Consider the following 14,889-nt stretch of genomic DNA (forward strand, 5'->3'; position numbering starts at 1 on the left):
ATGAAATAGAGTTGGGGTAAAAACCTACAGGACTAAAAGATACAATATGTAGTTCTGTGACAAACTTTATGGACATTGTCATTTTTTTTTGTCGTCACCGAAACGTAATCAGCCAACTGAAACCTATGAGAATCATATCATTATTAGGTCTAATGAGACTAGATGATTGAATCGGATATAGAAAAATCTGAATGATTAATTTTGAATAGACTCGTTAAAGCTGTGTTTTAGATCGCTCCGCGATAGGTTCTGTTCTAAATGCACGGAAGATGAAAGGCTACCATTAAGGCTACCGATGCACTGATAAACAACCAAGCTAATGGAGAATCGTGAATGTCAGATTTTCTTGTAATCAGTCTGTTAAGTCTAGAACCTCGATGAACAGCCGCTGGCATGCAGGCCGATACCATAAAAAAGCATTCAAACAAACCGAAAAATAGATGAATGGACCAATCCAGCAGCCTAACTATCTGCTCTATCGAAATGTAATTACAAAAAAGTAGTGCTAGAAGCACTTAAGAAATGCAAAGAGAAGAAATTAATTCGTGAATTGAAACGTTGAATTACCACCTCAGTTAAACAAGACCTATAACTACAGGCCGATTTCAGCTTCTCGAAAAAACGTTCAACCAAACCATTCCCGTCTGGCTGGAATGTTAATTGTCTGACAGAGCCAGGGCCTCATGAATACGTTCTTAGGGTTGGCAAAGTGTTTGAAAGCCTCAAAGCCTCCTGCCAATGTTTCGGAGAAACGTTTATGAAACGAGAATTCTAGGATCCGCGTATCCCCGCTAAGCCTAGTGCGGTCAGCTTTTTACTTCTAGCAAGGAGCTCCTTGCTTCTAGATAAGTGTGTTGGGTTTCTTTTACAATGTACTTATATGATGGAGGGGAAGACAAAACAGGTGGTAACTACTTTTTTTCAAATTGCCTTCCCTGTCACAAGTTACTTAACTAATTTCGCAGACAAAGAACAATTGTCACCTTTTGTGTCTTTTGTTGTCTTTTCACTCATAATTTTCGGTTCGAGAGTCACAAAATCCCTTGTTGGTCGCTCAGCGATCACCGTGTTGTGGAAAACGCATGAGGTTTAGGCCTACGTCACATTTCCTATCCGGAGTCCAGCCAATAGCCTCCATAGCAGGCTCTCTGGGGCCTTTTTCCGTCTTTTTTGAAGGCTCATAATACACTTCTGGCCATTTCTTTTTGTACTGAGTCGCTTGACCATTGGTCTACGGGGCCAATCGTCTGCTATGGAGGCTACCCAGCCGGGCTGTTTGCGGAAAGGAAGAATCATCATTTATGCCAATAGCTATGCACAACAAGGCATTCTTTTGAATTATTTTGGTAGGTTTTGTGTTCTTGCTGTATTTTTATCGCACTTTCGTGCCTTTATTTCGTTCCCTAAAACTGCCCGGCCGGGCCCATTTGTCGAGATGTGACGTTAGCCTTCCCCAAACACAGAAAAGGAGGCCAGCCACACTCCTTTGACAGCTTATCATGCCATCTTATACCACCGTAGGATCTACGTGGAGATTACTTCCATCGGGTTTATTTCCCGATATCATGCATAAGTATTCTCCAGGGAATCCTTGATGAGTTGTCTAACCTGTTGTTTTTTTAGGGCGTACGTCATTAGTCACATGTCCCTGCTGTAGGAGAGTGGAGGAGGGGCCGGCACGTGTAACTACCAGAGGTGGGGGATATCTAAAGGCCGTCGATTTCTCCGGTTTTCTCCGCCCTTTTTTCATACATATACTCAGCAGCCAATCGTATTTGCAGCTAAGACCAGAGCAATTTCAGTAGACAAAATCGCACGGACCTTTGGTCAGAGACTCAGACAGTGTTGCGGGCCTCACCATGGCGACCACGCCGGGACTACCGTTGGACGGCCTCGCGCCGACGGGAAGAGGTGTGACCGCCGCCGACACGCTCGACGACGCCTTCGCCTCCAAGCTGTCGAGGGAAGCCGACATCGTCATCGGCGTGTATCTGCTACTCATAGGTGAGCTGGGATGTGTTTTTTCCCTTACCCGTTCCATCAAACAGGCTTCAAGTATTTGATGTGAACTGTTTGTTGTTCCACATGTGAAATTGGGTGTGAAGGAGCAATGAAACGAGTCAGCTCCTAGTGAGTGCAGTAATTCATCACGATAGTCGTTTTTGCTGTATCGGCACTAGTTACCGGGCTCATGGGACAAGCAATTTAGGTGCAAATCACCTGATGGTGTCGTTAGTCCAATCGAAGTAAGGGACTTTCAATCAGATTGAAATCTCTTTTATCGGACAAAGTTCTGCAAAACATTTCAGGGATTTATTCTATTCCACGCAATTGTTAGATTTTCGCTAGGACATAGTATAGGGTGTCCTTATTGTTGCTGTTTTAATCGTTACCTTGGATGTGTTTCCTTCTTCTTTACGTACTGAATATCTTTATATTTCTGTTGTCCCGTATAATGAAAATTTTCATAAATACAAATGAAGATGCGGTTCTTTCACTCTCAGCACTTTTCATGCTCATTTTTTTGTTATTTGTCATGTTCTACCCGTTCGCTATAGCACCCTGCTAGTAATTGTACCACTGTGTTCTACTTCATACAACAATCCGACAGAATCATACTTACGGTAGCCCGTACTCTGGTCCGACCCGTTGAGGCTTCTGTTGTTACAATTTCCGATCAGAAGCGATACCATCTGCTCGTTTGCACGTCAGTTCCTTTTCCCAAGTGCCCTACGGGTGGGCAGCCGCCATTATGATGAACTACTCTGAAGCGACTGCACTCACCACATAATGCCCACTACAGGCAAGGACACTATATAACGTCCTTGCTAAAGAAAGACAATTTTCATCAATTTTGTATCGCAAACACAGCGGAACATGAAGTACACTTCGTCGCAGATTGTACCATGTATATTAATGACAGCTACAGAAATATTCTACTTAGGTATAGAGAAAGTAGATCACCCCACTTTTGACACCCAAACGCCATTGGAGGTGCGTCTGAACGCACCTGGAACCCGAGTGATTTCATTGTACTTGTATTCAACTACCCTATAATAGTATTAATATGAGGGCTACGCTTTGACAATCTTTCTTTGCCTAGACCATTTGATTTTTTACACTTTAAAGACAATGATCGTGAGTTATCTGTAAAAGCACCTGCTTGTTTGCAGACAATTATTCATCAATTCATTTCCTTGTTCGACTAATGACGGCTGTAAACACAGGCGTGTTTTTCGCACGTAGTTGTCGTCTTAAATCCACAACGCCTTAGGCGAGGAAATGAATTCGCAGAAACATTGAAGAAAGCAGACCAATTGACCCCAGAAAAATATATGAATGCAACAGGCAAACGAATCAACATGGGGACGCCTCTGCATGGATATGATGAAATGGAAAAAGATGGAAAAAACCAACACACTGACGACGAGTAAACAGCAGAGACGGCTGGTGCGCTTGTCTTGGCCGGATTAAATCCTGGTGTAAAAGCCGTGAGAGAGCATTCAATTTGATTCCCTTCTGTGCAATCTTAGCTTGCCGAGAACACACATCGTGCGCTGAATTTGCGGGCTTGAGGTAAAACAAATGTCATCTTCTGCCAAATGAAAGACTGTACTTCTAAGGGATTAACGGCAAATGCTGGAATGAATCCGCTGCATAAGTTTCAATGGTATTCTGCTCTCTCCTTGTACGCGACCATTATCGCACCACTATATAGTGAAAATGCACTGTGGTAGATACGAAAAATAGATAGGAATACTTCGATTAACTTTAATGTCCGTGTGGGTAGAAACGTCATTCATGTGCCAAAATAAGCAGCCTGTGGGCTCCTATTTAACAGATGGTATCCAAGGCTATTCTCTAATCTCCAGCCAGCTCTTCGTGGCAAAATCAGAATGTAGGCCAAGACAGTATATACATAACGATGTTACCACCCGAAGTTTGGCTTGGAGATTACTTATGCCCATCTGTGGAGAAAGATAACAGTATAGTGAAAATGGACTAAAATAGACAAGAAAAAATCGGTAACAAAACTACTAAATAACCAGTCTGTCTCTTTGAAAATCAATGAAAATCCATGGCTGTGTCCAGCTGTGAGGAGAGATAACTTAAGGAAGCCTGGCCTGTAGATTTCTGGCACGGCCTAATTAAGATCTGTGCACAGAGTATTTTTCTAAGGGCCTAATCAGTAGTACATATATGCAGCTGCAGTATCATCCACCCCCCACCCCCCCCCCCTCATGTTGGCCCCAGCTTTGAACTGAAGGGAACCTGTGATGTGAGATCTGCTTTGAGAAAAATAAAAGCATAATCCTTAGATGCTGTTCATTACTAATCACAGCGGGCCATTATGTGCTCACAGCAGTGCCGGGGGCATTCATTACCATAATGGACCCAGACCAGTAGCTCAGTGTTTCCAACTCTGTGGCTTCATATCAAAAGCAAAAACATAAGGTCACTTATCTTTGATGCAAACTTTATATCATTCATGACAGCGTTCATGCATTAAGGCCTCAAGCCATTCCAAGACTATCGTATTCGGATTCACGATTTGTCCTCCTTTATCGGACTATGTGTTCCTCTTGTATCGATTCCACGGCGGGTAGTAGGTACTTGTACTGGTCCATGTCTTTATTTGTTAACTACTACATGCAGTTTTCACCGTGTCGGTATCAATAGCTATTAGAAGCCAGTTTACTTCCCCCAGGTGCCCAATTAATTTTTTTTTTATTATTATTCATTTCAGGCACTATAGGCTCATATCAGTAAATACAATTAAAAACCAGGAGACATACAAATTTATACATATACAATACAGAGTGGGCACAGCCGGTGGGATACAATATGATGATGCTAAGAAATATATACAATATGAAAGCATTACCGCTTGTAGACAAGATCAACGTAGTGTTGCCAGTAGTTACAGAGAATGAATTGTAAGCTTAATGATGCCATTGTTCGAGTTGAAGAGGCGAGTGACAAAAGAGTGAATTAGTGAATGTAAATGTTGACAACAACTTGTAACCAAAAACACCGCTCTGTGCAAAAAAAAGTCTAAACTAGTGAGGTTTCTTCATCAGACCAAGAAGGTTAAAAGTATTTTTAAATCTCCTTGATCAGAGACTTGTTTTACATCTTCCCAGCTGACAGGAGCGTGCACGGCTCCATGTGATTTGCTTTTTATTACTAATCCGCCCCATGTGTATAGTTTTAACAAGCCGAGTATGTGACTCATTGTCGTACCCAGGGCCTTTGGTAATTCTTTTGAAGCCCATACCAAGGAGCTTTCCTCAACTTTAAATTAGGCCCATGTAGACCTATGCTACCATTTGCAACCCTGTGGTTTTGAATACGGGGATCAAGTTACACATTGTTCAATGCTTACTTTATACCATTGACAAATAATATCTCAAGCAATGTCAAAAGTTGTTGTGAACGGTTTCGTAATTTGTCTACACTTTCCCGATTTATACTATTGATTCCACATCAGTTGGTAGGCACATCCACGTCTTTTAATTGTTACCTCCATGGGAGATGGAGGTATAGTTTTTGGTGTGTCTGTTTGTGCGTCTGTACTGTTTTGTGGTTAGCAAAAATTTAGAATCTCTGGATGGATTGTAATGATATTTGGTATGGGGGTAGGTGTTTGTGGGTAGGACGATTTTGGACCCCCTGGTGTGTGACCTTGGTACTACAGCAGAACTTTTGTATCTTTTGACCCGGACATGCTATGATCTTGATTTTTTGGTTGCAGATAGCTTATTTACTACTAGATTTTTCCGTATGGATATAAATAAGTTTAACAAGCTGAGCCCGCGAAAATAATTTCCGTTGCATCAGGTGCCCAATTATCGCACCGCCTACATAAATTATTCATACACGTGCCTTTCCTCGCGTCTCTGCACAGATTTATAGTTCGCTCCTGCCGGCACGGCGTTGATTGCAGCCATGCTGTGCAGTCGCATGAGGTTTTTACATCGTCTACGTATTTGCATTTTTTTTCAAACGCCTGAGTAGCCTATTCAGTTTAGACGAACTGATTTTCAATAGGGCCCAGTATTTACATACAATGAAATAAAAGAATATTACAAAGAAAATAAATAGACATAACACATCGGAAAATATAAGTACAAATGAAACATGAAAGACGGTAGACAAATCAAAATCATAATCCATTGTTGCTTTTGCGTTGTACCTGGGTAAATATGCAAGTCGGATATCATACCCCATCCCTGCTACAATAGGTGGTCTAGGCTAAAAATACCCACTTACACGGTTCCATTGGTGTTTTGATAAATTGGTTTGCTAGTTGCGCACTATTACAGTGCGTAATAGTGCGCAACCAGCATTCCGATGAATTAGAACAACCCTGGAGCTTGCTTTGTTGCGCACAAAAAATAACCATGCACCTCATGTTTCAACTGCTAGAGGTCGTTATTCTGCTGCATGTACTTAAATCACACTGTGTACTTAAATGGAACGAATTACTGTAATACAGAGGGAAGCCATCATGTAACGTTGAGAGTGTATGTCACTGGATTGCAGTACGTTGACGGTCTCCCTGTGACCTAAATTGAATTTGAATTGCACTCAAGTTAATGGAACTCCCACTCGAACCAATCCAGAGAGCCTCTTCCACAGCACCTGGGCCTATCATGGCCATGCTGTGACCTATATTGAATTTGAGTTGCACTCACGTAGGCCCTCTTTCCACTAGACGGCGATCGCGCTGCACTCTCACTGTGACCTAAATAGGATATGTGTAACCTTCGCTTTCACACAGCATACAAAACGTAAAAGTGTGACTTAGAGTATACAACAAAACACACAAAGTGTAAAAAGATTCGTTTCTTATCTATAAAATTCGTTGAGCGATATGTCAAATCTTAGGTCGCAAAGAGACTCGACCGAATACAGAGAGTCTCCTCCACAGCACTTGCTCCTCCACGGCCTCGCTGTGACCTAAATTTAATTTGAAATGGACTCACTCAGTTCGAACCCCCACTAAAACCAATCCAGAGAGCTTATTCTAAGCACTTCATAGTCAGGCCCTTTGTATCTTGCAGCTTTGAAGCGCGACGTTGATTCCCGTCCACTTTGTCCTTAAGTAGTACAGAATGCCACTCAGGGATTTCAGATTGTCTAATACAGTGACCCGCTTTTTTTCACTCTGCGCTGTTGGACCTTCTCTGAGACACTTTAAGCACTCTTTCAAATCGCTTGGCCGCAGCGACGACGCCGACGTACCACAGCTTCAGTGAAGTGCCCGCTTAACCACCAGTCGGTCTGCATTTACCACCGACGTACACACGCACGACGTGCCTCACGTACACCATCTATTTACTTTTTCCGTATTTGCCCATTATTTTGAGACTCAAGACTTCGTTAGGCGTAAGTCTAGACTACCCTTCACCGAATCAAACTCAACATGTATTTCACAGCCTCGTGAACATAGGAATGTCCTTAACAGTCGTCAGGGGTGCTGTTTAAGAATTTTTCGGTAGCAGAAAGTTTTAGACTTTAACTAATGTGACTACATAAGCAATGAGCTATTTTGCTTTCACGTGCCGAAATAACGTAATGTTTGTTCAATACCAGTCCGTTGATGTACGTTGACATGTAGCATGTAACATGTCCTTGGTACTGAAATGTGGTGAGTTATTGAGCAGGAGTATCCTTTGTGACATGTGAGATTGGCATTGTTTAACCAAACATATTGCAACAATGTGTAGCTGTGGTGTGAATCATACGAATACAAGTGTGTTGTACATGGTACTCAGTTGTTAATGAGCAAATATTAAGATGAGCTGTCAGAAAACGGTACCATCTTCCACCACGAAAACTTTATAGAGATTCTGTACCTTTGTAGCCGGTATAACTGACCTCTGGTGTAACACATCAGCTGCATCTGCATCTGCATGTTCGCAGGTACTTGGCTTGGCAACAGCTAGTTATATTACACTAAACAACCTAACTTTTGCACATCTGACTGTAAGCGTTATCTAACACTATCTGGTGATGGTGCCCCCACTGTACTTGGTGGCAACGAGTCGCACTCTACGATAGTTGTAGTGAAACAAGAAATGCTTTTCTTTTAAATTTAGCAACGCAGTCTCAAACGATGGCAAGAATGACATGGTGCCATTGGTGGGAGAGGGTAGTTGGTGAATGACTGAAAGTGCGCGCGCGCGCAGTGTGGTACCACTCCTGTTCTTGAATCGCGCAATGCCTATAGCTATGGAAAAAGCCCCCTCAAGCGATTCATTGCTACTCTGCAGGACTATCCAGAAGGCTGTCAAACTAAGACTGGCCCTGCATGTAAGCAACGCAACCGGATTTTTGTTGATAACTCTGGTACTTAAAGATATGTCCGTTTCTTGCGCTTTTCTGAGCTGGTATTAGATATTTTGCTAGATTACCCTACATAGTGTGATGTGTTCACCAGCTCCTCCCCTGTTGCAGGTACCGGCTCCATCCTGGGAAACGGGCGGGTGCTGTGGCTCTCCTACCGGAACTGGGCGAAGCTGCGGCCGGTGGAGCTGTTCGTGGTGAGCCTGGCGGTGACGGACGTGGGCATCTCGGTCTTCGGCTACCCGTTCGCCGCCAGCTCCAGCTTGCTGGGCCGCTGGTCCTTCGGGTCTGCCGGATGTACCTGGTGAGCACCAGCAGAGAGATTCTCTAGACTCTACCAAACTAACTATGTTGGCTATAGGGAGATTTGTCAAGGGAGTTCGACCAACATAGGGTTTCGTCTAATCTCCAGGCAGATCTACCAGTGGCACAAGATAGTATCAAAGCTGGCCAAGGGGTATAGCTGGCCAAAGGGAGTCATCAGCCTCCGGTAGCCAAACACACTCCTAGGCCGGCTTCCCTCCTCTGGCAGACTTTGATACTATCTTATGCTACCGTAGGATCTGCTTGGAGATTAGGTTTCTTTTGCCCGCGCAATTAGGACTGACTCTTCTATAGGCCAATTATTCTATTTTGTGTTGAACTCTATCATCCATAACCCCATAAGGCCCGGTATTAAAAGTTAGTTCCTCTTCACAACATTCTTCTGTCTTACATCTTTTGCCTTCCACTAGGGTTTGACTGTGGTAAAACATGCGATCAATGTTTAGTTGCAAAATCTCAAGTGCCTTATTGAATTTTGTTGAATCTGTTTTAGGTACGGCTTCACGGGTTTTTTCTTCGGCCTAACCAGCATCGCCAACATGGCGCTCATGAGCATCATGCGCTTCATGATTGTCTACAAGGGATATCCAGGTAAGTACTGTAGACCACTGGAGGGAGATTGGCCTTTGGTCCGTGAGTCTTTGTGTGTGTCCTTGTGCAAGAGTGTGCATGTGTCTGTGTGTGCGTGTGTGTGCGTGTGTGCGCGCGCGCGTGTGTGTATGCGTGTGTGTGTGCGCACGCGCGTGTGTGTGTGTGTGTGTGTGCGTGTGTGTGTGTGTGTGCGCGCGCGCGTGTGTGTGTGCGTGTGTGCGCACGCGCGCGCGCGTGTGTGTGTGCGTGTGTGCGCACGCGCGCGTGTGTGTGTGTGTGTGTGTGCACGTGTGTGTGTATGTGTGTGTGTGTGTGTGTGTGTGTGTGCACGTGCGTTTATTCTATTTCTTCCTATTTGTAGATTATCCTTTTAGCTCCGACTCTTCCTTTCATATGTATAGAAACAGTGGATTTCAAACAGTGAAGTAATCGTCTAGTAAGAAATGTGTTAGCGTCGTTACGTTTTGCTTGAGCTCATATTGAATTGCACCTGTTCTTTTTGTTTATTGATCAACAAAGTACAGTACAGGACAAAGAGGTGGTCACTCTAGCAACATGCTAGTGTTAACATCATCTCTCAAGAAAGATTGCAACTGACGAGGAAAAATAAAATAGCAAATAAAAATAATAAGTAATTCACAGCAAGTCAGCGAATGGTTTGGGTAGTCTAGGATACATGAAGTGTAATAAGTCATTGATTGAAGGGTTTAGTAGGTGATTACAAAATGTTTAGTATCGAGTCTATCGACGATATAAGTTGGGGTTCGGTTTAAAATTCTGCTGTTTGTATGATATGCCATGATGGGTGAACCCCTCAATAGTAGATGGATGTTGCCTCTGTTAGCGTCGTTACGTTTCGCATAAACCCATATTGAATTGCACCTGTTGCCTCACCTACAGGTCCGTACCCATCCCGCCGGGCCACCTCCGCCCTTATCGCCGCTGCGTGGCTGTACGGGCTCTTCTGGGCATGCGCACCCCTGGCAGGTCAGTCTCGCCACGTCATGTGGTCGCTTCTATTCTTCAAAGTCAAGGGCAGTTATGAAAAAGGTGAATTTTATCTCACCTCAAGAGGAAATGGATTCACATCGGCTTTTCTTAGATTCTTTTCCTTTGATAGCAGGATTACCAATGACTTCCCCATGGGCATATCACATCTACTCATTCACCAGCATTTTCTCGATTTGGACGTTTCGAACAATTTCATTTAGCAAAACTGTTGCAATCATTAATCTCCAAGCAGATTCCTCCGGTGGCATAAAACAGTTTTCACGGGTTTTCAGGGGTAAAATTGGCCACCGCGGTGGCAAATTTTTCCCTCTGCCGGCTGAAGTCCTTCCCCAGCTTATGTTACTGTTTTAAGCCGCCGGAGGAATCGGCTTGGAGATTAGCAATCATCACAATGGCAGTCAGTATATTCCAGTTCACCCCCCGTGGTGTTCTATATGGAACCAGGTTCAATACCATATCCAAAAGTCTAAAATGTTGCATTTAAGTTCCCGCGGAGTTCTATGGATTACAACTAGATTCTGAAAACCGATACCCTCAACACAGTGTCTGAATTGTGCATTTCAGTCAGATGTCATATCACTGCGCGACGCTGAGATCAGTGGAGTTTGGAAGACATTGGAAGGAAAATTGCCTTGTTTCGGGCATTTTTTTCTACTTTTATTCATTGACTTACTGTTTGGCTGTTGTGTTCAGGCTGGAGTCAGTACCATGTGGAACCGTTCGGCCTGTCCTGCACCGTGGACTGGGGCAGCTTCAGCCGGGACGCCGGCGGCATGTCCTTCATCATCTGTCTGCTCGTCTTCTGCGTCGCCATCCCTGTCACCGCCATCATGGCGTCATACGTCGCCATCTCAGCGATCTACAGACAGGCCAAGAAGAGCATAGCAGGCCATCTGCAGGACAACTCCGCCATGTGCAAGAAAAGGAACAAATTGGAGAGATCAATCACACTGGTATGGTATAATGATGATTATGACATGGTAGGGCTGGGTACCGGTACAGAACATTCCGGTCCAGGTCCGGTTCAGGTCCAGAGGATCAGGTCCAGGTCCGGACCTGAACCTGGACCTGATGCAGTATGACTCACACCAATGGTCCATTTCACTACAAAGAAATCTGTTTGGTGGAGTATTAGACTTACACTATCGTTTTAAAATCCTACAACGCTAACTGCACCAGTATGATTGGCTGTAAACCTTGGTAGAAATTACTATAAACTCTACTCTACTTCACTCTTGTTATTTTCTTCCACCTGCAAGCGCCAAAACGTGTGACTGCCTTATAAAATAATATGTTAATTTTCTAATCGGTCCAACATCCGGTCCACCTAATTTTTTCAGGTCCGGTTTTTCTGGACCGGTCCAATAAGAAAAACTGGTTTTGTACCGGTACGCTGTACCGATACACAGCCCTATGACATGGCATCATTGCTGTGAGCTTGTGGCAACACACCTCTAACTCAGGAGATTCCCTTTCCTGGGGTAACCAGTAGGTTATTTCTCACTGTGACAACCAGTCCAATAGGATCTCAGGATTCTCTGTCACTATAGAAACCAGTCATTACAGCCTCCACCACCGTGGTAACAGACAGTTCTCAGTCTGATTGGTCGATGTTAGGTCGATGTTGCCATAGTAATCAGGACCGAGATGTCCTCGATTCTCCTGGCTTAGAAGTGTTGGCCATAAATCATCTAGATGCCTGACCGATTGAAGGACTAATCGATTTAGTTTGGCTAATGTCATTCAAGTGGTCTCACTTGAAAAACCTGAAATTGGCCTCATCTTACCTTTTCACCAAACCTGATGGTCTACCATGTCCTACACTTTGCACTGTCTCATCAAGAGTTTACCCATGTTTTTCGAAAAAAAAATAGCTTCTACAGGCTTTAGTCAGACTGTAGGCCTGGTGTGAAACCTCGCCACCTAGCGGGATCTGATGTGAACACAAGTTGAACACGGTTGGGGCTGAGGCAACCGTTCATGCCATCTTGGACCGAAAATAGATTTGCTTGTGAATAGTCAAGTCTAAATTTTTCCTGCTGCATCTTCACGCAGATGGCGTTGGCTGTGTGCGGCGGATTCCTGCTTGCCTGGCTTCCCTACGCAGTGGTGGGGCTGTGGTCCGCTGTAGCTGGGGTAGATGCAGTACCACTCGCCCTCGCTAGTGCGGCGCCCCTGTTCGCGAAGAGCAGCAGTCTGTGGAACCCCATCATCTACTTGGGAATGAACGATCGTTTCAGGTCAGAGTCACGCTCTTGGGTTCATCACAAGGTTGTTCTATGTTCATCACTCAAATTCACCTGTCCAAATCCTTACACTTCTGACACCGATTATCATGTTCAAGTAGGGAAAACGTTATTTTGCTGGTGCGCTATTCTTCCTTCTTCTTTTTCTGTGATAAGGGTTCAATGGAAGCATGTAATACTTATCTATGTTCGTGTTTGCTTTTTGTGTATGTGGTTCCTTAAAACTACTTATGTTACATCTATATTGAAAAGATACACAAGAAGAAACTGATATTGCCAAGAACAATTTTTAGGCATTTTAACGCATATTTTAGGGTATCATATTTAAATGTCACGAAGCGTGTTTATTACCACATTAGTTCAATGAATGAATCCAGCTGCATAAATTGTGTTCATTTTTCTGCGACGCCTCAGGGGTGAGTCCAATGGTACACTAGTAGACAGTACTAGTATACAGATCACTTGGAGGGAACATTTTCTTGTTGTCTTGCGCATGCTACTTAGCAAACCATTATAAGGCGACCCGATTTATAAGAAGAAATCTAAATGACCTTATTTCTAATAATTCTAGGATACAAGAAGTCACGTCAGATGCCACCTGATATTTAACACTTATACTTCACGTTACATCACCCTTCCAGGTTGAACATGTGCGCTTGCTTTGCTAAGACGTCTCGGAGCCAGACCACAGTGTATGCGCAGCAGCCGAGGATACCCATCCCCCTGAGTCCCAGGGACCCGCTAGACAACAACCCTCCCGTGGCACCGGGACCTGCGCTGGACAGCAGACTCCATACATCCCACATCCAATAGACCAAGGACAGGCGGACACGTCATGGAACACGTGGGCTCGAGCAGGAGACGTCATAGAACGTCTGCTTCTACCCTGCTGAAACGTCGTGGAACATCCGGGTTCTACTGCGAAATCTCAGACAGCATCCGGGTTCCGCAATGAAACATGACCATAGAACTGATGTATTTATTCTCCCACTCATTAAGATTCACGAAGAGAGCTCTAAGGGGTGTCAGCAACAGTATTAGTATATCCTTTACAAGGCCGGCAACTACAGAGTGCAGTTTAAGCAAATCATATGAAATCTGCGAATGATGGATTTGAAGTTATAGTTATGGTCGACTGATACTTCTAATTGACTTAAAAGTCATAACTGTAGGCCATACACCAGTGATGGTGCAGGCGCCTAGGTGTTTAGTTGGTGTTATCGAAAATGGTTTCAAACTGAAAACTCTTAAATCCATTTTGTAGGAAAATTGGCGGAGTTGACGCGAATTCCACAGTAATTTAGATTAAGACATCATGACTTGTTTACCTAAATCGTTCATACTTGGGTGTAAGCGCAACCCTTTTGTGAATAGTTCTGAACGTCAGAAGTGAGGATATTTTGGATAGGAAGTGTATGTTTTCAATAAACCCTGTCGAAATGACAATTTTGATATACACATCCCGTCTACACTGTTAAGGTACGTGTCAAGATCCTGAAATTTACATCAATGAGTTTATGACACCTTACCTTCTTAATCCATTAGTGTTTTCGTATTTGAAAAAGAAAACATTGCGTTTTTGACAGACAAGTATGTGTTGTATATATGTTGTGTCCGAATAATGTATAAATAGACCCTAGCGGAAGAAACTTATCACAGCCTTATGTCCCACATGGGATGAAGAGGATAAGTAAGTAACGAATAATGTATGTAGACAGTAAACATCGTTGTCAATAAAAAAAGGTTTTGTGTAAGGATCTTGTTCTTATATCAAAATATGACTTTAGTAACTGTCAGTTGTTTTAAAGTTTGTTTTGTTGGCACCTGTATGATCTTTGAAGAAGAAATGTGCCTATTTTAGTCACATGACTGCCATGTTATGACGTCACAGAATCCTGACTTATCTACCTGAAGTATATATATATGTAGAATAAAAGAAATAAAATTGATTTTTGAAACAAAAACTGCCTCGAGTATCATTTGCTATAAATGTTTGATGGGTGTTTGTGCTGAAGAAGTAGAAGAGTGATATGTACTATTCCTGTAATATCCAAACAGATCCTGTGGTGACATGAGATAGTATCAGTACGAGTTCTAGGTCCATTCAAGCACACTACGAAAAAGTTTTTTCCTCCTCCACGTAGCTTGTTACTGGTACGACATCACTTTTCGGGCTACGTAATGAGGATCTAGGATTTGGACGTCAAAGTCGTACTTGAAGAGATAATTGCGAAGACGTTTCTAGAAGTGTCTCTTGTCCTTTTCTATACATAGCCCAAAGGGGGATCATCCCGTGCACCACCCTTTTATTACACCGTAGCGGACGGAAGGAAATTGCACAACGTTTTATGTGCTGAATGACGTC

At 43.4% G+C, this 14,889-nt stretch overlaps 1 protein-coding gene across 1 annotated transcript; it reads left to right on the forward strand.

Annotated features, from left to right (window-relative positions):
* Positions 1–1,625: 1,625 nt before the first annotated feature.
* Positions 1,626–14,488, forward strand: LOC118418700 (opsin-5-like). The gene is made up of 7 exons (XM_035824759.1): positions 1,626–2,004; positions 8,464–8,656; positions 9,170–9,267; positions 10,168–10,254; positions 10,972–11,231; positions 12,334–12,518; positions 13,166–14,488. Exons 1-7 carry the CDS (start codon positions 1,860–1,862, stop codon positions 13,335–13,337), a joined length of 1,140 nt encoding a protein of 379 aa, XP_035680652.1. The 5' UTR covers positions 1,626–1,859; the 3' UTR covers positions 13,338–14,488.
* Positions 14,489–14,889: the final 401 nt, after the last annotated feature.

This window comes from Branchiostoma floridae, chromosome 6 (assembly GCF_000003815.2).
Source record: "Branchiostoma floridae strain S238N-H82 chromosome 6, Bfl_VNyyK, whole genome shotgun sequence".
Lineage (NCBI taxonomy): Eukaryota > Metazoa > Chordata > Leptocardii > Amphioxiformes > Branchiostomatidae > Branchiostoma > Branchiostoma floridae.